The following is a 22,333-nucleotide window of genomic DNA, read 5'->3' on the forward strand; positions in this document are numbered from 1 at the left end:
GGGTGCAGAGAAACAGATGGTCGACTATGGGGTACATATTGATTGCCTGGTTCGCTTTAATAGCCAGTGAAATACTGGGCTGTGGCTGGCTGTTTCGTTTAAATGTCTGGTAAAATGCTGGGCGTTGAATGGGAGATCCAAGCGTATGAGCGTGCGTGTTCGCGAAGAGTGTTTCTGTGTGTGTGTGTGTGTGTGAGACATATGAATCTTTTGATAAAACTGTGTTAGGTTGCTGCGAATGCCGATAAAGCTATGTGGGTTCCGTGATAGCTAACATAGCTGATGTTTCTTTCAGCTGACAAAGCTGTGTGGTTCTGTAAACGCTAACACAGTTTTACGCTTGTGTTCTGCTGACGGAGCTGTGTGGTTGAGCAACTGCTAACACGTCTGCGTGTTTGTGCTCTGCTGACGAAGCTGTGTGGTTCTGCGATTTCTAAGGAGATGGTGGCTCAGGTGCACATACTGATGGCTGTTGTATTTTTAAGGCTGTTTAAATATTGATGAGGAGAACAATATAACTGTGTTTCGGCTTAGCAAAGTAATTGGTATATTTCTAAAAGCGGGAAATTGATGACATAAATTTTCCATTCCTCTCTTCATGTTATTGAGAAAACTGTGCCAGGCCATATTTGGCCCAAAGTCACTGCTGAATTCCTGCTGTCCAGTACCCGTTTAATGGCAGGTCGAGTGCATACTGGGGCTGTCGTGAAGTGAATGGAACGAGAAATATTACCCACCTCTATCTAAGACTGAATCTGGGACCTGTATAGAACCTAGAACGTTCGCTTCCTAATACCTGTTCTTTATGTTTGTTTTCATTTGCAGATACAGTGTTTACAAACAGCAGAAGTCCACATGGAAAGGTGGACTTGATGGCTGTTAGGCTTACGTCAGTATATCAATGTTCATTTGTTTTGTGTCAAGCTTGTGCATTAAGATTCAGCAATCTGCAGAGTGATGTTGCCTTCATCACAAATGAGTCTTATTATGGTAGACAGAAATGTTTCCTTTTTCTACAAATGATATTGAGGAATAAAACTGAACCAACAGATTGTTCCGGTAATCTTTATTTTTCACAGTTGCATCATTAACAGACAACTTTCTTAAGTTTACGTCTGTCCACCTCAGGGTGTTCATCGACAACTTTCCAGATCTTCTTCCACAATTCCTTACTGGGTTCCTTGGCAGTTGTAAAAATGTCTGCAGCGTCTGCAATAGAAACATATAATTTACGTAATTTTAAAGCAAGAATTTATGGCAATATCACATAAATACGATACATGACGTTTACAATATATACTTCGAAATGCTATCCTGTTTTATATTCAGTGTCATAAAAAGTAAGTGTGTGTTAGAATTCCTAACACGTTGAAGTAACTAGAGTAGCGCAATCGCTTCTGGTAGCAGTGTGATATTAGTTAAGTTTTTTCGTGTGCATACAGCCCTGTAAATGAGCAATTAACTTTTGCAGAGGAGTGTACATTAAGTTTCTACACTATTTTTCATGAACATTATGAAAATACGTTGACGTACTAACAACACAATAGAAACTGCCATGGTGTGCTTTTAGCATCTCTGGCTAGTAATCAAATCGTCCTCAGCCCCAGGTTCAAGTTACCTCTTGAATTTTGAATAAAAATCATCCGTAGAGCCTGCCGAAGACTTCACGTATAACGAATCAACTTCGTTCTGCCAACGGCCAAGTCAGAGAGGACAGTGGAGAGCAAAGACGTTCAGCAGAGCACTCTCCCAGGGCACGTGAGGTGGGAAACTGCCCCTAAAAGTCATAAGGATCAGCAATGATCAACGGTATGAAGACGCGGAAGGCAGCAGAAACCATTGCATTAAAGACAAGTAATGTTTATCCGTACGACATATGACCCGTAATTCAAAAAGTGTTATGATTGTTTCCCCGTTAGAAAAGACACAGTTTTCTGAGAGGGAACTACCAAGAGGATGGCGACTGTGAGAAGAAGTTCGAATAACCAACGAAAGGCGAACCTACGAATCGGAACGAGGAATGTCAGTAGCCTGAATGTTGTAGTTCCGCCGCTCTATCCACAGACGGACCAGTCGGGACCGACCGACCACCGTGTCATCCTCAGCGTTGGCTTCATCTGCATGCGTTATCTGGGGTCAAGAAACAGCACACCGCTCTCGGTTTGTCGGTTTAAAGGGCCTAGAGCAGCAACTTACAAGAAGCTCCTCAGTTGGCATCACATGGCACCTTTCCAGTTCTCTAGCTAAGGAAAACCCCTCAGGACTATCCTGAATCGAATGTAAGATCGCCACAGTGTCCACTCAGACATAAGGGCAGACAAAATGATGTGACAGGATAATACGAAAAGGGAAACGCAAAGGCTCAATTTATATGTAGAGTGCTGTCAGTGAAGTAAAATGGAGGGACGTCTGGTGGTAGAGTACGGGGCAATATCAAAAACGTTAGAGCAAAATGAAAACAATTACAGCCCTCGACCACGAAAACGAAGTCTTTTTGACCTAGGTTTCGACGACTTCTAAGAGTGCGTTCATCAGAAATAAAACATTTAAAACTGGCATGTCACGTATAAAATAAAATATGAAGCGATAACACTTTAGTCACAAAATATTGAATAGGAAACATAGAAGGTAGACCACTAAGGGCTGCATCACATGTTGAGCTGCGGTAGCATCAGCCAGTTTTAAACATTTTGATTCTGATGAAGGCACTCTAAGAAGTGGCCGAAACTTAGATCAAAAAGACTTCGTTTTCACGACCGAGTGCTGTAATTGTTTAAATTTTACCTTGTAACGGTCGCTGACAACGCAGCCATGTTTAAAGTTTTAACATTAGAGCATTTTGTAAAGAAGTGTGATTCATTAGGAAAAGGAGGATAGGACAGAAAGTGAGTACACGTGAGAAGTACAGTATTACGGTTGCTCTCAGTATCGGTAGCAAACGTGTGCCAACGTCACTATTTTGTATATACATGCCAACGTCATAATCAGAAGATGAGAAGAAAGAGATAGTACACGAAGGGATGGCATGGGTAATACTTCATGAAAAAGGAGATGCAGATCTAATAATCACGGGGAATTGGAACGCTGTAGCAAGGGAGGGAACAGAAGAGAGAACTGCGGGAGATAGTGTGGAAGCATTAGAAATGTGAAAAGAGAAAAAAATTGTGTTCTGATATAAATTTCCGATGGTAATAGCCCTGTATGAAAAATGCAGGAGGACTAATACACTTGGAAGCGGCCTGGAGCCACGGGAAACTTAATCTGGATCAAGTTAGAGTGAAGCAGAGATTACGAAATCAGGCAGGGCTTATCTAGGTGCAGATATAGGTTCGATCACAATTTAGTAATGAAGAATAGGCTGAGGTTTAAGAGAAACGTCCGGAAGAATCAAAATGCAAATAAGAGGTACAATGAAGTACTAAGGCTGGATGATACGCGTTTGAAGTTCTGTAAGGAAGTACCTATTTCTGTTCAGTTCAAGGAGAATGGACAGCTCTATAAAGTGAAATCACAGAGGTTTTGTTGTCATGTGTAGTTTCAAAATAGGTAACTGCGAAGAAACCTTGAGTGACAGAAGAAATATTTCAGGTTACTGAATGAATTACAAAAGTGTTAAACGTAAGGTAGGAACACAAAAATATAAGTGACGTAGGAATGAAGTAAACAGGAAGGACTGAGATGCTAACGTGGAACGTTTGAAGGAAAAATGAGAAGAAATCGTCAAAGAAATTGTCTTCAGAAGGACAAATTCAGCTGAGTGGGCAGCGCGACAGATTGTCACTCCTAAGGGCCCGGGTTCGATTCCCGGCTGGGTCGGAGATTTTCTCCGCTCAGGGACTGTGTGTTGTGTTGTCCTAATCATCCTCATTTCATCCGCATCAACTCGCAAGTCGCCGAAGTGGCGTCAAATTGAAAGACTTGCACCAGGCGAGCGGTCTACCCGACGGGAGGCCCTCGTCACACGCCATTATTATTATTATTATTATTAGCACACAGAAAAATCAAAACAATCTTCGGTGAAGTTAAAAAATACAGGCGTCAACATTACGAGTACAAGAGAGCTATTAAAGGCAGAGGAAAGAACGTCTAGGAGAAAGGAGTACACAAGATAGGGCACTTGTCTAATGACGCGAGAGTAGAAGAAATTGGAGACGATATGGACTGTATTTGAGATCCATTATTATCATAGATCTGAAGATTTGAGTTCAAATAAGACAGAAGGAGTCTATAGCATTCCTTCAAACTCGTAAACACATTAGGGGGGAGTGGCAACCAAACAACTAATCAGTTTGTAGAATGTATGAGGCTCGAGATATGTCTTTAGACATCAGGGGAAAGTGTCATCCACACAAACCCAAAGACAGAAAGATAACTCCGAAAATTATCATAAGATCAGCTGAACACCTCATGTATTGAAGTTGCTGACACGGATAGTATACAGAAGAATTAGAAAGATAATTCAAGATCTGTTACACGACGATCACTTTTGTTTTATGAAAGATAAAGATACTAGAGTCTTAGTTTTTACGTTGTGCTTGATACTGGAAGCAAGACATTTGAAAATCAAAAGTAATTTGACGGATTTCGTGAACTTTGAAAAAGCGTTTGGCGATGTAAAATGGTGAAATACACTCCTGGAAATGGAAAAAAGAACACATTGACACCGGTATGTCAGACCCACCATACTTGCTCCGGACACTGCGAGAGGGCTGTACAAGCAATGATCACACGCACGGCACAGCGGACACACCAGGTTGGTTGGTTGGTTGGTTTTGGGGAGGAGACCAGACAGCGAGGTCATCGGTCTCATCGGAGTAGGGGAGGATGGGGAAGGAAGCCGGCCGTGCCCTTTCAAAGGAACCATCCCGGCATGGACACACCAGGAACCGCGGTGTTGGCCGTCGAATGGCGCTAGCTGCGCAGCATTTGTGCACCGCCGCCGTCAGTGTCAGCCAGTTTGCCGTGGCATACGGAGCTCCATCGCAGTCTTTAACACTGGTAGCATGCCGCGACAGCGTGGACGTGAACCGTATGTGCAGTTGACGGACTTTGAGCGAGGGCGTATAGTGGGCATGCGGGAGGCCGGGTGGACGTACCGCCGAATTGCTCAACAAGTGGGGCGTGAGGTCTCCACAGTACATCGATGTTGTCGCCAGTGGTCGGCGGAAGGTGCACGTGCCCGTCGACCTGGGACCGGACCGCAGCGACGCACGGATGCACGCCAAGACCATAGGATCCTACGCAGTGCCGTAGGGGACCGCACCGCCACTTCCCAGCAAATTAGGCACACTGTTGCTCCTGGGGTATCGGCGAGGACCATTCGCAACCGTCTCCACGAAGCTGGGCTACGGTCCCGCACACCGTTAGGCCGTCTTCCGCTCACGCCCCAACATCGTGCAGCCCGCCTCCAGTGGTGTCGCGACAGGCGTGAATGGAGGGACGAATGGAGACGTGTCGTCTTCAGCGATGAGAGTCGCTTCTGCCTTGGTGCCAATGATGGTCGTATGCGTGTTTGGCGTTGTGCAGGTGAGCGCCACAATCAGGACTGCATACGACCGAGGCACACAGGGCCAACACCCGGCATCATGGTGTGGGGAGCGATCTCCTACACTGGCCGTACACCACTGGTGATCGTCGAGGGGACACTGAATAGTGCACGGTACATCCAAACCGTCATCGAACCCATCGTTCTACCATTCCTAGACCGGCAAGGGAACTTGCTGTTCCAACAGGACAATGCACGTCCGCATGTATCCCGTGCCACCCAACGTGCTCTAGAAGGTGTAAGTCAACTACCCTGGCCAGCAAGATCTCCGGATCTGTCCCCCATTGAGCATGTTTGGGACTGGATGAAGCGTCGTCTCACGCGGACTGCACGTCCAGCACGAACGCTGGTCCAACTGAGGCGCCAGGTGGAAATGGCATGGCAAGCCGTTCCACAGGACTACATCCAGCATCTCCACGATCGTCTCCATGGGAGAATAGCAGCCTGCATTGCTGCGAAAGGTGGATATACACTGTACTAGCGCCGACATTGTGCATGCTCTGTTGCCTGTGTCTATGTGCCTGTGGTTCTGTCAGTGTGATCATGTGATGTATCTGACCCCAGGAATGTGTCAATAAAGTTTCCCCTTCCTGGGACAATGAATTCACGGTGTTCTTATTTCAATTTCCAGGAGTGTATATTCGAATTCTGTGAGCAGTAGACGTAAGCTGTAGGATAACAATGGTACTTTACAATATGTACGAAAACCAAGAGGTAGCGATAAGAAACGAAGAAGAAGAGCAAAGTGCAGGCATTAAATGTGTGTGAGACAGAGATGTCGTTTTTCGACACAATTGTTCAGTCTATAGGTCGTAGAAGGAATGATAGAAATAAAGTAAAGTTACATTAATGGAATTAAAATTCAGGTTAAAAGCTATCGATGATAACATTCGCTGATGAAATTGCTCTCCTCTGAAAATCAAGAACTGCAGAACGTGTTGAGTGGAATGGTTCAAATGGCTCTGAGCACTATGGAACTTAACTTCTGAGGACATCAGTCCCCTAGAACGTAGAACTAATTAAACCTAACTAACCTAAGGACATCACACACATCCATGCCCGAGGCAGGATTCGAACCTGCGACAGTAGCGGTCGCGCGGTTCCAGACTGTAGCGCCTAGAACCGCTCGGCCACCGCTGCCTGCTGTTGAGTGGAATGAACAGTCCACTGAGTGAAGAATACAGACGAAGGTAAGCCGAAGAAAGAAGAAAGTAACGAAGAGTAGCACAAATGAAATAGGCGATAAACTTAACAGCAAAATTGGTGATCAAGAGATAAATGAATAGAAGGAATTCTTCTATCTTCAAGGAGAATAACACGTGACGAACGAAACAAAGAAGCACATAAAAAAGCACTTTAGCACACGCGAAGAGGCCATTCCAGGCCAAAATACCTCTAGTATCAAATGTAGGCCATAATTTGAGGAAAAATATTTTGGTGATGTGCGTTTTGGTCACAGCTTTGTTCGCAATGGAGTTATGGAATCGGGGAGAAGTAGGAAGAAAGAGAATCGAAGCTTCTGAGGTTTGGTGTCACAGAAAGATGATGAATATTTGTTGGACTGATAATATAAGGAATTAGGATGTTTTCCACAGAATCGTCTAGGCATGGGCCATAGAACACTGATATGAAGAAGGGACGGGATGGTAGGTCATCTGTTAAGAGATCACGGAAAAGCTTCCAAGTTTCTGTTGGAAGTTGTTGAGGGAGAAAAGCTGTAGGGATAGACTTGGACGAGAATATCTCCCACAACGCACTGAGGGCGATGGATGCCAATGCTACTCTGAGATTTGGAGTTTGACGCAGGCTAGGAAATCGTATCGACCAACAGCAAACCAGCGAGATGACTGGTGATTCAGAAAAAGGAAAGACAATAGGGAGAGAGCCCTGTTTCCTTGTTCGTGCTGCCGTGCTGTTGGTAAGAGCATTAACTTAGTGAAATTTTTACAAATTCTAATTTTCAGTCTTCTGTGAAAATCAGAACCGAATATAACTAATCAAATATTTTTGTCAGTAGGTGACTGTGTTAAATCTTTCTATGGGCTGAGTTAAAAGAGCATGTCAAGGAAATACTTTGTGAGAGAGAAAATCTCTTAAGTACTTAGAAAGGTTGGCATCAAAAAATGGCATCTGAGTCATCATTCGTCATCATCATCAGTGTTCGGCCAAAATGCAGGTTTTCACATGGTAGTTCTCCAAGCTGTCCGGTCTTCTGTCATCCTCTTTAGGTCTGCATAATTTCCGCTTCCCTTTATGTCACCTATCATCTTGTACTTCCTTCTTCCTCTGAGTCTTCTCCCACAAACCACTCCTTCCAAAGCATCTGCTAAAAACACTCCCTTCTCAATGAATGTCCCAACCAGTTCTTTTTCCTTTCTCTCAGTGAGGAAACAAAAAGTAGAATATATATGAGTTAACTGCGTGCGAAATCACGAAATGTATTTGGAGCGAAAAGAATTCCGATGGGACTAAGAATTTCGGCAAATGTTTGGTTTGAGTGTGTTCCAGTAAGTGTTGTTCCGCACATTAACATTTTTTACAGTTTCATTTATGGATGTTGTGTGGACAAAATGACTGCTTGTACTCGTAGGTTTCTGTGCGAGCTCCTATTTGTCTAATTTCATGCACACGATTTCTACCGGACGGCTAAAAAGGGAAGTGAAATGCAGCTGAAGTTTCCCAAGCCGCTTTCTGAGAACAGTATGGCGTCTTTCTACAAATGTCTACCACTTAAGAGTTTTCCGCCATTTCCGTTACACTTTCTCGCCAGTCAAAGAAGCCTGCCAGCGTTCACCTATTTTTGTATGTTCGAAACACCCTGTTATTGTGATATGATATGAATTCCATAGGCCTTTGCAGCATTCAAGTATTTGCCGTAGAAGCGTTTCGCGTACGGTTCCTTTTGTTGGGGAACTGCACATTACCTTTACCCTACCACCTATAAGCGATCCTTTGTGTTACTATCATTTATTTCATATATACGCAGTGTTACCCCAAAATATTTACCGGACTTGACTGACTCTACTCTTGTATCCAAAGAATGGTCCACTTTTACATTTCGTGAAGTGCTCAATTTTGCACCGCTCTAGGTTTTGTTTGCAGGCTGATATTTCGTCGAACACTGGCAGTTTACTATTGTATTTATTATTACTTTCTAAAAAATTCTAGGACATTACTTCTGACTGGTTTGATATGGTACGCCACTACTTTATCTCCTGTGTCAAACTATTCATCTCAGAGTAGCACTTGCAGCTAACGTCCTCAGTTATTTGATGTATTCCAATTGAGATTTTACCTTCTGTACTTCCCTCTTGTGGCCCTGGAGTTATTGTTTAATGTCTTAAATTATGTGGTATCGTTCTGTCCTTTCTTCTAGTCAGAATTTTCCATACGTTTATTTAATCACTGATTCTGAAGATGACCTCCTGTTTTTTTATCTTGTCCTCTTAATTTACAGCATGCTAATGACGTCAAGTCCGATGGTATGTTTCCATTCCAGTAGATTCCGCACGTCAGCTTGAATAACATCAGCTTGAATAACTGTTTGGTTTCAGCTTACCCAGTGAGCTTAGAAACTCCGAAGGAACGGTGTCTATCCCTCATGCGTCGTTAGTTCACAAATTTTCCAAAGCTCTTTCAGACTTTGATGCTAATAATGGATCCACTTTGTGTCTCGGATCGACAGTCTTTCCTTCTCCTGTCACGCCAGCAGATATTTCGTGCAGGTCACCTATCATCTGTTTCCTATACGTTTATCAGTGGAACTCCTTGTGTTCACCTAATACTGAAGCCTTGCTTTTAGGTTCATCTAAAGTAATTTGGCTGTTATGTATTCTGAATCTGTCTTTCTGACGACAATTTCTTTTTTGACTTCCTCAACATTTTTCCTGCTGCTATGACGCTTTAGGTCACCTTCGAATCCTATTGCTAGAATTTCTAAGCGATTTACATTGCAGTCTTCCTGCATTTCCTGGTCATTTCTGGACTTCCCTCTTTCCTGGATCAATTTATCTAACTACCCGAGGCTTCTTCGCAGCAGCCTTTCTTGTACCTACATACGTCTCTCCACATTCAGTTCTTAGGCAAATTCACCCTTCTTCATATGAATTGACTGCTGTGTTATACGTTATCTACTCCCTCATAAAAACTCAAAAGCACATGGTAATTCCTTAATAATTCAGTATCTCAGTCCATTATGCTCTTTTTTTCTGCAAAATTCAGTTGGACTTCAGTTTATTCATCATTATGAATTGTTACCTGATTCTGTAATTGTTTCTAGTAACGTATTATAATCGAATATCTAATTTCGGAAATCCTCTCTGCCCTTAATGCATTCCTGTTGGTATCTTCCTGTATTTCCAAGCCTTCTCCAAGTGATGTTCCTTCTCCCGTGATTTTTGAACAGTGTATTTACCACAACTAGCTGAAATTTCTGACATGATTTGGTGAAGATTGCCAATCTCGCTAGCGGGATGAAAGCAGAGCTCACCATCTGCAGCATCGTCGACAGGACTGACTGCGGACATTTGGTACAGAGCCGAGTGGAGGGTCTGAATCAGAGGCTGAGACGGTTCTGCGACAGTGTGGGCTGCAGATTCCTCGACTTGCGCCATAGGGTGGTGGGGTTTCGGGTTCCGCTGGATAGGTCAGGAGTCCACTACACGCATTAAGCGGCTACACGGGTAGCAGGGGTTGTGTGTCGTGGACTGGGCGGTTTTTTAGGTTAGATGGCCTCGGGAAAGTACAGAAAGGGCAACAGCCTCAAAGGGTGCGGGGCAAACTCAGGACATGTGGGGATCAAGCAGCAATCGGTATTGTAATTGTCAACTGTCAAAGCTGCATTGGTAAAGTACCGGAACTTCAAGCGCTGATAGAAAGCACCGAAACTGAAATCGTTATAGGTACAGAAAGCTGACTGAAGCCACAGATAAATTCTGCCGAAATTTTTACAAAGGCACAGACGGTGTTTAGAAAGGATAGATTGCATGCAAATGGTGGTAGCGTGTTTGTCGCTGTCAGTAGTAGTTTCTCCTGTAGTGAAGTAGAAGTGGATAGTTCCTGTGAATTATTATGGGTGGAGGTTACCCTCAACAACCGAGCTAGGTTAATAGTTGGCTTCTTTTACCGACCTCCCGACTCAGCAGCATTAGTGGCAGAACAACTGAGAGAAAATTTGGAATACATTTCACATAAATTTTTTCAGCATGTTATAGTCTTAGGTGGAGATTTCAATTTACCAGATATAGACTGGGACACTTAGATGTTTAGGATAGGTGGTAGGGACAGAGCATCGAGTGACATTATACTGAGTGCACTATCCGAAAATTACCTCGAGCAATTAAACAGAGAACCGACTCGTGGAGATAACATCTTGGACCTACTGATAACAAACAGACCCGAACTTTTCGACTCTGTAAGTGCAGAACAGGGAATCAGTGATCATAAGGCCGTTGCAGCATCCCTGAATATGGAAGTTAATAGGAATATAAAAAAAGGGATAAGGTTTATCTGTTTAGCAAGAGTAATAGAAGGCAGATTTCAGACTACCTAACAGATCAAAACGAAAATTTCTGTTCCGACACTGACAATGATGAGTGTTTATGGAAAAAGTTCAAGGCAATCGTAAAATGCATTTTAGACAGGTACGTGCCGAGTAAATCTGTGAGGGACGGGAAAAACCCACCGTGGTTCAACAACAAAGTTAGGAAACTACTGCGAAAGCAAAGAGAGCTTCACTTCAAATTTAAACGCAGCCAAAACCTCTCAGACAAACAGAAGCTAAACGATGTCAAAGTTAGCGTAAGGAGGGCTATGCGTGAAGTGTTCAGTGAATTCGAAAGTAAAATTCTATGTACCGACTTGACAGAAAATCCTAGGACGTTCTGGTCTTACGTTAAATCAGTAAGTGGCTCGAAACAGCATATCCAGACACTCCGGGATGATGATGGCATTGAAACAGAGGATGACACGCGTAAAGCTGAAATACTAAACACCTTTTTACAACGCTGTTTCACAGAGGAAGACCGCACTGCAGTTCCTTCTCTAAATCCTCGCACAAACGAAAAAATGGCTGACATCGAAATAAGCGTCCAAGGAATAGAAAAGCAACTGGAATCACTCAACAGAGGAAAGTCCACTGGACCTGACGGGATACCAATTCGATTCTACACAGAGTACGCGAAAGAACTTGCCCCCCTTCTAACAGCCGTGTACCGCAAGTCTCTAGAGGAACGGAAGGTTCCAAATGATTGGAAAAGAGCACAGGTAGTCCCAGTCTTCAAGAAGGGTCGTCGAGCAGATGCGCAAAACTATAGACCTATATCTCTGACGTCGATCTGTTGTAGAATTTTAGAACATGTTTATTGCTCGCGTATCATGTCGTTTTTGGATACCCAGAACCTACTCTGTAGGAATCGACATGGATTCCGGAAACAGCGATCGTTTGAGACCCAACTCTCTTTATTTGTTCATGAGACCCAGAAAATATTAGATACAGGCTCCCAGGTAGATGCTATTTTCCTTGACTTCCGGAAGGCGTTCGATACAGTTTCGCACTGTCGCCTGATAAACAAAGTAAGAGCCTACGGAATATCAGACCAGCTGTGTGGCTGGATTGAAGAGTTTTTAGCAAACAGAACACAGCATGTTGTTATCAATGGATAGACGTCTACAGAAGTTGAGTTAACCTCTGGCGTGCCACAGGGAAGTGTTATGGGACAATTGCTTTTCACAATATATATAAATGATCTAGTAGATAGTGTCGGAAGTTCCATGCGGCTTTTCGCGGATGATGCTGTAGTATACAGAGAAGTTGCAACATTAGAAAATTGCAGCGAAATGCAGGAAGATCTGCAGCGGATAGGCACTTGATGCAGGGAGTGGCAACTGACCCTTAACATAGATAAGTGTAATGTATTGCGAATACATAGAAAGAAGGATCCTTTATTGTATGATTATATGATAGCGGAACAAACACTGGTAGCAGTTACTTCTGTAAAATATCTGGGAGTATGCGTGCGAAACGATTTGAAGTGGAATGATCACATAAAATTAATTGTTGGTAAGGCGGGTACCAGGTTGAGATTCATTGGGAGAGTCCTTAGAAAATGTAGTCCATCAACAAAGGAGGTGGCTTACAAAACACTCGCTCGACCTATACTTGAGTATTGCTCATCAGTGTGGGATCCGTACCAGATCGGGTTGACGGAGGAGATAGAGATGATCCAAAGAAGAGCGGCGCGTTTCGTCACAGGGTTATTTGGTAACCGTGATAGCGTTACGGAGATGTTTAGCAAACTCAAGTGGCAGACTCTGCAAGAGAGGCGCCCTGCATCGCGGTGTAGCTTGCTCGCCAGGTTTCTGGATGAGGTATCGAATATATTGCTTCCCCCTACTTATACCTCCTGAGGAGATCACGAATGTAAAATTAGAGAGATTCGAGCGCGCACGGAGGCTTTCAGACAGTCGTTCTTCTCGCGAACCATACGCGACTGGAACAGAAAAGGGAGGTAATGACAGTGGCACGTAAAGTGCCCTCCGCCACACACCGTTGGGTGGCTTGCGGAGTATAAATGTAGATGTAGATGTAGGTGTAACTAATCTTTTCATCTCTCGTTCCAATTACTGAGCCCGTAGTTTCTAGAAACACAGTCTTCATTTCCTACACTTTCTATAGTGTTCCAGTAACTCATCACTATTAGACTTTCATCTTCTTTCATACACTGACTTATCTATTCATTGACGGCGTATACTCTGCATCTACGTCTTCTACTCATGACTTCCGTATGCATACCTGAATTATGGTTGTTGGTACTGGCTTTCTCTCGAGTCCGATGAGAATAATCCTATTCCTAAGTTATCCACAGTAAGTCATCCCTTCCACTACGTCCTTACTCCCATTATATCATTTTGTACAGTTGGCGATCATCTGAACAGAAAACGTTATCCTCTATACATTTTACTATTCTGTTTCCTACTACATCTAGATTGAGCCTTTAATTTTACCTTTTCGGATTTTCCGTCTATCTTAGACATTATTACTAATTTTATCGGGTAGAATCCTTTCATTTGTAACGGGATCACCCCGAGAAATCCGAAATTTCAAATACCATCTGTGAAGTTAGTAATTTATAACAGTTGAATTAATTTTAACAAAATGAAATGAACAGAAAGAACAGGTGCGATATCACTAAAGACGCAATGACGGAAAATCATATCAGTCAAAGATGTTAAGAATTACTGACCGTGTAGGGTAAGAAATACATCGTGAGATTCAACTGTAACAGGAAACTCATTACTTTCCTCCGACCTGTGAACTTACTTTACACGCCAGTTGTAGGGATAACTACAGTACAAAGTGGACTTCGAACGATACAGCAACTTGAAAATTTCCACATCACTGAATCATTTACATAGAGGAAAAAAGCGTAAATGACAAAAGACGTTGTGGTACCGACTTGGAATCGAGCTACAAATCTTTTGCAACTGTAGTGTGTATCTTATCAGTGGGCCACAAAGCTTCTTTCACTGACCTTTCGTTTCCAGAATTTAATATGCCACAGTAAAATACGATTACGTAAACAAATGCGAAAGGTAGAAGAGGTTTATTGTCTTCTGTTTTGTCCCGTTAACAAAATTATTGTCCAGTTCGCCTAACTTTCTGCAGTCACCATGTCTCAAGGAACATGTTATTCTGGCCACAGAAAATAATTATCTCTCGCCTTATAAGAACAACCCTCTTCTATAAAGCTGTCAAGAAATCCCCGACAACGAGAGAACTAGACATCCATCCCTGTATTCCGTAATATGCCTTGCCTCGCTAACATGTGAGCAAGCCCCGCGATACGAACAAACTGTGGCAGATCTGCTGACTTGCTGTGTGGATGGGGAAAAATAGCATGTTCCAGGCGGCGCTGCTACGAAAACAGGCCCGCATCTCGTGGTCGTGCGGTAGCGTTCTCGCTTCCCACGCTCGGGTTCCCGGGTTCGATTCCCGGCGGGGTCAGGGATTTTCTCTGCCTCGTGATGGCTGGGTGTTGTGTGCTGTCCTTAGGTTAGTTGGGTTTAAGTAGTTCTAAGTTCTAGGGGACTGATGACCATAGATGTTAAGTCCCATAGTGCTCAGAGCCATTTGAACCATTTTGAACGAAAACAGGAAAACATACAGCTGAATGCTGCGCATTGACTGCATTCACTATCGACTGCTCCGAAATCTTGTACGCTACCGAAAAGGATTATAATACATCAGCAACGTGGAAATTCGGCTGTAGCTCTGTTCTGATATACTTTTGCGGTTGATAACGCTTTATATATATCTTTTATTTCTTTCCTTTCTATAAGACTTGCATGTGTTACGTGCATTCTTAATGTCTGTATTGTAGACTACATACATATAATTAATATACGTGATGACTGTAATAAGATACAGACTAAATAAATAAACTGAACAGTATTAAACATCGATTCATTTCAATAGCGCCAAATAGAGTATCAAAAAACTATAGCCATAAAGGCGCTTGATTAGAGCTAATCGCTGTGTCATGTATCAAGTAGACACCGCGTACACAAAATTTACGAGTAGCGTATAAAGACCAACCATATCCTAAGAAGCAGTAGTGAAGAATGATGAACTCCCTGTGCGAGTAGACCGTGTTGTAGGGCCCTGAGAAAAGACCGTTCCCTGAAATGAGACACAAAAGTTAAACAACCACATCAAGCGATCGCCGTTATTAATGTTACCACCTCTGTCAATATAATGATTTTCCCAAGGACGACCAGAGTTTGTGAGCAATGGCTGTTAGACTTTGAGAGGAAGTTAAACTAGAGCAAAAATCGTAATTAGTACTTACACACGCCTTTGTACACTTTGTCCAGCCTGTTACCGGTGAATTTCCCAACGGCGTACAGAGGGAAGCTGCAAAAACCAACGGTTACAAATTAGTATGTAGGCACTGGGCACATTACACGGAGAGTAGCTAAGGCTTGTATAATTTATTGAGAAATACTCTGATTAGTTCTGAGTGTGTTACTTCGGTTAGAGAATTCGCTTCACATTAAGACTTCATTTTCCTGCTTTGAACGTACAGACTTAACAAAGTGTTTCAGTTAGTCTGCAACCAACAGTATGAGCGAGTACGATTCGTATAGCTACAAAAATGAGTGCAAAGTGAAATCAAGGGAAAATATTTTACTGCACGATGTAATTAGTTCGGGGCTTTCCCGACTGACGTCGGATGTCGTTGTGAAAACTCCATAATATTTCGTCGACATCTTCAGGCGCATCGAACACAATGCTCAGGCGGAGACCGAAGCCTCCTATTGATGACAATCAGAGAAGAAACTGCCCAGGTGTGAACACGCTAAGTTGCCGCGACCAACAGCTCAGATATGCAGGTCGGTAGCAAGATAGAGACAGCTACGCCAATTGTCGGACTATGAACGCGTGGGCAGAGGCTGCGCTGCCGTCGAATGACTCAGCGCCATCTGTCGCGAGCGGCGTGCCGAAATACATCTCCGCGCTGGCGTGTGCCCATGCTCGCGGTTGTCAACCAAATGTCTATGTTGCCACCGCTGCGTCATCCGTCGTACGACCAGCAGCTCTTTTTTGAGTTCGCTGTGATTTTAACATGGCCAGCGCTGGATCCCATAATGTGCTGAGTTGGTATCCTGTGTCCCTGTAAGCAAATTAATCGAGCTGCGAATTTCTTCTTTAATAACGCTGTCCCAGTACGAAGACGATAACGATAGAATTTCGGTGTTCTTTTATTCCATACAATGTCCTGTAACGTGACAATGCTCCGCCACTGTAGATTTCACTGGCTAGTCCAGATGTGTGTGTCATCGATGTTCGGCGCATCTGCCCTCCACAGTGCGGAAAGTTTGTCCAATGTGTGGCAGCCTACCGCTACAGGTAATCGTCTAGACGCCATGCCTTCTTAAACACAGATCATCTTTCACTGAGCCTAAAAGAGCTCTGAGATTCGTTGGCGGACGAAAGACGCATTTAACTTTAGTTTCTCCAATAATCGTCCTATTTGCGAGACAAACACTGCAGACTTATGCAAATGACGATTCTTCTTTGTTCAGCTCTTTCTTCCAGCTCCTCCCTTTCTCTGTCACGCGCCGTACCTAAGGCACGCTGAATCTCCCGTTAGAATACGCATTCTCTAAAAATACGGTACGGAGATGGCGCAGCTCATCAGCCAAGCTATCAGAATCCCATACGGCTCACGCTATATGGACCAAAGTGCAGAGCAAGCCGCTTCATGGTGACGGATGGTGACAGCGGTGGCCTGTACTTACAATTAAAGCCCATCAGCTCTCACAATTGTGCATAACGAAGTGGCATCCTCAGGACGTAATCATCCCTGCAACAGCAAGGATGGTGACAGCGGTGGCCTGTACTTAGACTTAAAGCCCATCAGCTCTCACAATTGTGCATAACGAAGTGGCATGCTCAGGACGTAATCATCCTTGCAACAGCATGGATGGTGACAGCGGTGGCCTGTACTTACACTTAAAGCCCATCAGCTCTCACAGTTGTGCATAACGAAGTGGCATGCTCAGGACGTAATCATCCTTGCAACAGCATGGATGGTGACAGCGGTGGCCTGTACTTACACTTAAAGCCCATCAGCTCTCACAATTGTGCATAACGAAGTGGCATGCTCAGGACGTAATCATCCTTGCAACAGCAAGGATGGTGATAGCGGTGGCCTGTACTTACACTTAAAACCCATCAGCTCTCACAATTGTGTATAACGAAGTGGCATGCTCAGGACGTAATCATCCTTGCAACAGCAGTGACATCACACAACTTGTTGCTGAAGCTGAATTCCTGCTTCAGTGAGCTGCCTGCTGGTAATCGATAAAGTCATTCAAACTGATCGTGACTGGTGGAAGAAAATTTCATTCGAACGTTGCCAGGCGTAACAGTAATACTTTTCTGGAAATCCGCAAGTAAAGAACAGCATTTTATCGCCTCAGACTGATCTTTTTCCAAGTATTGTAGCATCATAATGACCGAAGTTTTGGAACAGGAACAGTGCATGTTCATGAGGATAGTTTAGGTCAATTGGGGTATTCCATTAGATTAAGAGATGACCAGATTTATTTTGGAAGAGGAAGGAGCGCTGGAAAGGTGTTTTCGACAGTTCGGTTACTAAAAGAGATAGACACAAGTAAAGAGTGGAAACATACAACATTACCTTAGCAGCTTTCGAGAATGAGAGATGGAATAAAATATTTATATTTATGGTATGTGATATCTACTACAGGGATGGAACTGTAATCCGTTCTCTCTATGCGAAACAGACTATAATAATCAGCACTGACAGAGGCGTGCAGGGTTCAAGTATCAGGACATGTGTGAAAGCAAGACAGCCTATTTTCACCTGTGCTATTTAGTTTCTATATTGGAGAGGCAATGGGTGAGATATACGACGAACTCGATGTGAAGATTGTCATAGATAGAAAATTAGCATGAGATGGTCCACTGGCGACTTAACAGTAGTTTCTTTCCATATAAAGAAACAGCTGCTAATATAAACGTTAACACCATAAAATATATACAGGGCGTAGGAAAAATTCATCTCTTGGGGGTGAGCATGCAATTACTCATGCAAATTCCAGACAAAAATATATGTAGCAAAATCTAAACGGTTTAACAGAAATTCGCTCTAAAAAATAAGGCGCTGGCAACGCTGTAACTGGGTGCAGTGTGACCAAGAACAAATAGCATGAACTCTGCAATGTACCAGATCTGTTCCATTAGCTCTGTGGAATGAGGCAATGTCGTGGAAAACAGATATGCAGATTCGTCGATGTTTGAGTCGAATTCTCTTCAGTCTCTTTTTCCAGGTGAAACATCAAATTGTATCCAATTAACACGTCACAATGTGGTGCGTCTTCCTTTCCGTTACTGTTATCCTTCTTTAAACATTAAGATCTAACATGAACTTCTTGCAGAAGTAAACGACCACTTGTTTAGTCCATGACACAAATGAAACCAACAGAAAATAATAGTGAATAATGTAACATCGTCTGTATTTAAAGACACACAAAGAAATCCAGAACCTAGCCTACGCTATATTGCACATTCTGTTACGCTCAATAAATCCATTCTGTACGTTTGACGTCCAAGCTTACTTTCACAGAGCCGGTACATAAACGTACGAGCAACGTTCACTTTAGACAACTTGTTCAAAGCGACCACTTCGCCGCTCGCTGAATCATATTTTGCTGGACCCTACGCAACACACCTGCGTCTACCACTGCCGAAGCGGCATGCACACGGCATTAGCTCGTGTACTTCCATTTCTGGAGTGCTGTGAACCTGTTCCTTTAAGAGTTACCAAAAATCCATTTCTTTGGAAACACATCATTTAAATAGCTATATTGTGTATTAGACGGGGAACCTATAAACGACGGACATGCTTCGTCCCGCCGTATCCCTCAGTGCTTCACAACGCCACAAAAGAGGCCACAGCAGTCCACCCACCCCACCGCCACCCCACACCGGACCCTGGGTTATTGTGTGTTTCATCCTCCAGTGGATCCCCAGCCCCGGGGGGTGGGTGGGGGACGTCTCATACCAGAGGAGTATAAGTAAAAATTTTTGAGTGGTAGCGTAGTTGTGATGTATTTGTACTTGGAGATAGTGTTTACGCAGCAATCGCCGACATAGTATAACTGAGGTGGAATAAGGGAAACCAGCCCGCATTCGCCGAGGCAGATGGAAAACCATCCACAGGCTCGCCGGCACACTGGACCTCGACACTAATCCGTTGGGAGAATTCGTGATGGGGACCGGGACGCCTTACCGCTCGGGAAGCAGCACTTTAGACAGCGCAGCAAGCCGGGCGGGCATTTAAATAGTTACTCACACTCATTTCAAAGTGTGGCAGTGGATCATCATGCTGAAACTATAGCTGTCCCCAAACACGAAGTTCTCTAATACGTCAGGCAAAGTATTACAAAGAAACGTACGATACAGGGGCGCATCGAATTTCTCTAGTAGTAGGTAAGGGCCCAAAAGCACTCCTTCAACTACTACAGCCCAAAGATTTATGTTAGAGCGTTCCTGAACGCCACGTTCATGGGTGACATGTGGGTTGTGTTCCAACGAATAATGGCTTTTGTGGAGGTTGAAAATACCTTCACGTGTGAATCCAAATTCGTCATTCCGTATCATGTTATTTAGAAAATATTCATTGTCTTCCACTTGATGCAAAAACCATTCACAAAGCTTTAGTCGTCGAAATCGGGCTTTTGGATGGTATTGACTTAACGTGTAATGATACGTGTGGCGTCGATAGTTGCGATGCCACAACGTAGGTGTACGCTCTCGTAAGTTGGCACTTCGAGAGAAGACTAACTAAGCCGACCACAGCGCCCTCTGGCCGACGCTGTGGAGCTCAGCGAGTGCCTTTCTGGTTTTCGGCCCCATCTCATCAAGAGTAGACGGCCTGGAAATATCGTTTCTACTTCAGAATGGGCTAGCTTGCTATCGAGACTTTGTATTAGTTAGGTTCAGTTTAAGTTTGGACATTAACGAGTGTTACTTTTGAGATAATACAGGTCATACTAACTTCACAGGATTAGACATGAGCCGGCCAGTGTGGCCGAGCGGTTCTAGGCGCAACAGTCTGGAAACGCGCGACCGCTACGGTCGCAGGTTCGAATCCTGCCTCGGGCATGGATGTGTGTGATGTCCTTAGGTTAGTTGGATTTAAGTAGTTCTAAGTTCTAGGGGACTGATGACCTCAGATGTTAAGTCCCATAGTGCTCAGAGCCATCTGAACCATTTTTTGATTAGACAAGGACTACGGTTTCACACATGCGTGCTCATCCTAGCCAAAGGTATGTATGCATTTGATATTTACTTATGTTTTTAAAGTTACGTGCAGTACCGAAGTTTTTCACCTCTCCTGCTCCTACTTGCTTTCTTCACTCTCGGCCTATATTACAGAAGCAGTACACAGGAGAAGACTCACGCACCACCTGTCCAGACGGGATTCAAAAATATGGATGCAGCATTTCATAGTGCAACATATCAAATTCAAATGGCTCTAAGCACTGTGGGACTTAACATCTGAGGTCATCAGTCCCCTAGAACTTAGAACTGCTTAAACCTAACTAACCTAAGGACATCACATACATCCATGGCCGAGGCAGGATTCGAACCTGCGACCGTAGCAGTCCCGCGATTTCTGACTGTTGCACCTAGAACCTTTCGTCTACCGCGGCAGGCTGCAACACACAACATCTAGTCTTTGAGATATCTGGAACTGTCTTGCAATGTCACGAATACTTCGACGACGTAACTGGTGAACGGCTTCAAGAATCGCGTCCGCTGTTTGTGGAGCGCTTCTAGTTCTTGGACGACCTCTGTCCATTAGTTGTGAATGAAGATTACCGATTTACTGAAGTTGTTCCTCCATGTGACGATAAACATTCTTATCAGGATGACGCCTTTGAGGGTACCGTGCAGCATGCGTACAAGGAGCAGCACAAGCTGTTGCAGCAGCTTGGTTATCGAGTTTCACCTAGCACAAAAAGGCATATCGACGTTTTCACCGGGAAACTACCCTATATGAACTTGAGAGGACCAGTCATGGTTGAGCTCTGTGCAGTTAGTAGACACGTTCATGCATGTGATGGACTGTTGTGACGTGACAAATTGATGCCTTGCTTATAAATGACGAGAACTAGAGAATGGATGTCTAAAAAGTAGAAAAAAGGACTTGACGAGGATTCAAACCATAGTTCCATAAAGGATACGCATTTGGTGTCCCAGCAGTCTACTCAGTGAGTTAGGATGGTCGATACGGCAGTGCAGGGTGGTAAACGTTCCTATGTATATTCCGATGTGCTGTACGATGTGACACTGTTCCTCGATTTCACACGTAATTCAAAATGCACCCGAATGAACATTTGTCTTGAATCTGGATGAGGAATCGCGTGCTGACCTAAAAGTACGGCAATTTTTCTTCACCCTGTATATGTACTATTGCGTAACGTGGATAATGAAAAGGAAATAAGATAATCAGAAGCCTAGAACGTGTTATTACACGGGGTTTGTTACATAGGAACTACGTTACGCAGTTATGTTAAATGCTTCCTCTTTTTTTAAGTCGCAAGTGATTTTCTGGTAATGATATGACTTAAAGGCTTCATCTATAGTAAAAGAAGCGAGTTCACGACCTCCTTTTACTTTACAGTCAAATTAACGTAAGCAGTTAGCACTTGAAATGATATTAACAGGCAGAAGCCTGGACGTCACGTATAGAAGGCAGTGAGCTGCTAAAAGCATGAAGGAGCGATAGTAACGCAGCCGAGAATACATGGGCGTGTCATTTGTGCGGAATAGTAGATAGTATTTGAAGCTTCTACAATAATCTTCGCATGTCAGAAGGCGATCCTTATTCTGGCCTGCTATGCGATATATTGAGATACCACAGAAGACGTAAAACAGTCCCAGGTGAACTTAATCCTTCAGGTTAAGAACTGGTTATTTTAATAGTGATCTAACGAAGGCAATAGAGGACAGTACTTAATGAGTTAGTCTCCTTTGTTGCATTTCGTAAGTTTTCATTCATTTGCAAAAGTGAGTAAATCTAATGAAACTCATGGGCGCGGAAGAGTATGCTCAGTGCAGTAGGTGTCAGCTAAGGTACTGGATAGCCCTAGGGGCAGGACACATAAATAAACTCTCGACAAAAATGATCATTTTGGATTTAATTTACTACTTTCGGAGTACTAACATTTTTCGGACACTGCTCCGGGTGC

At 43.6% G+C, this 22,333-nt stretch overlaps 1 protein-coding gene across 1 annotated transcript in view; it reads right to left on the minus strand.

The window, feature by feature from the left end:
• Nucleotides 1-1,087: 1,087 nt before the first annotated feature.
• LOC126199683 (uncharacterized) overlaps nt 1,088-22,333 on the minus strand; it is a 43,889-nt gene continuing 22,643 nt past the window's right edge. The window contains exons 4-6 of the mRNA XM_049936610.1: nt 15,394-15,458; nt 15,141-15,224; nt 1,088-1,209 (exon numbers count right to left, since the gene is read on the minus strand). Coding sequence (XP_049792567.1) covers nt 1,088-1,209; nt 15,141-15,224; nt 15,394-15,458 — 271 coding nt within the window. The remainder of the gene's footprint in view (nt 1,210-15,140; nt 15,225-15,393; nt 15,459-22,333) is intronic.

The sequence above is a fragment of the Schistocerca nitens genome, chromosome 8 (genome assembly GCF_023898315.1).
Source record: "Schistocerca nitens isolate TAMUIC-IGC-003100 chromosome 8, iqSchNite1.1, whole genome shotgun sequence".
Lineage (NCBI taxonomy): Eukaryota > Metazoa > Arthropoda > Insecta > Orthoptera > Acrididae > Schistocerca > Schistocerca nitens.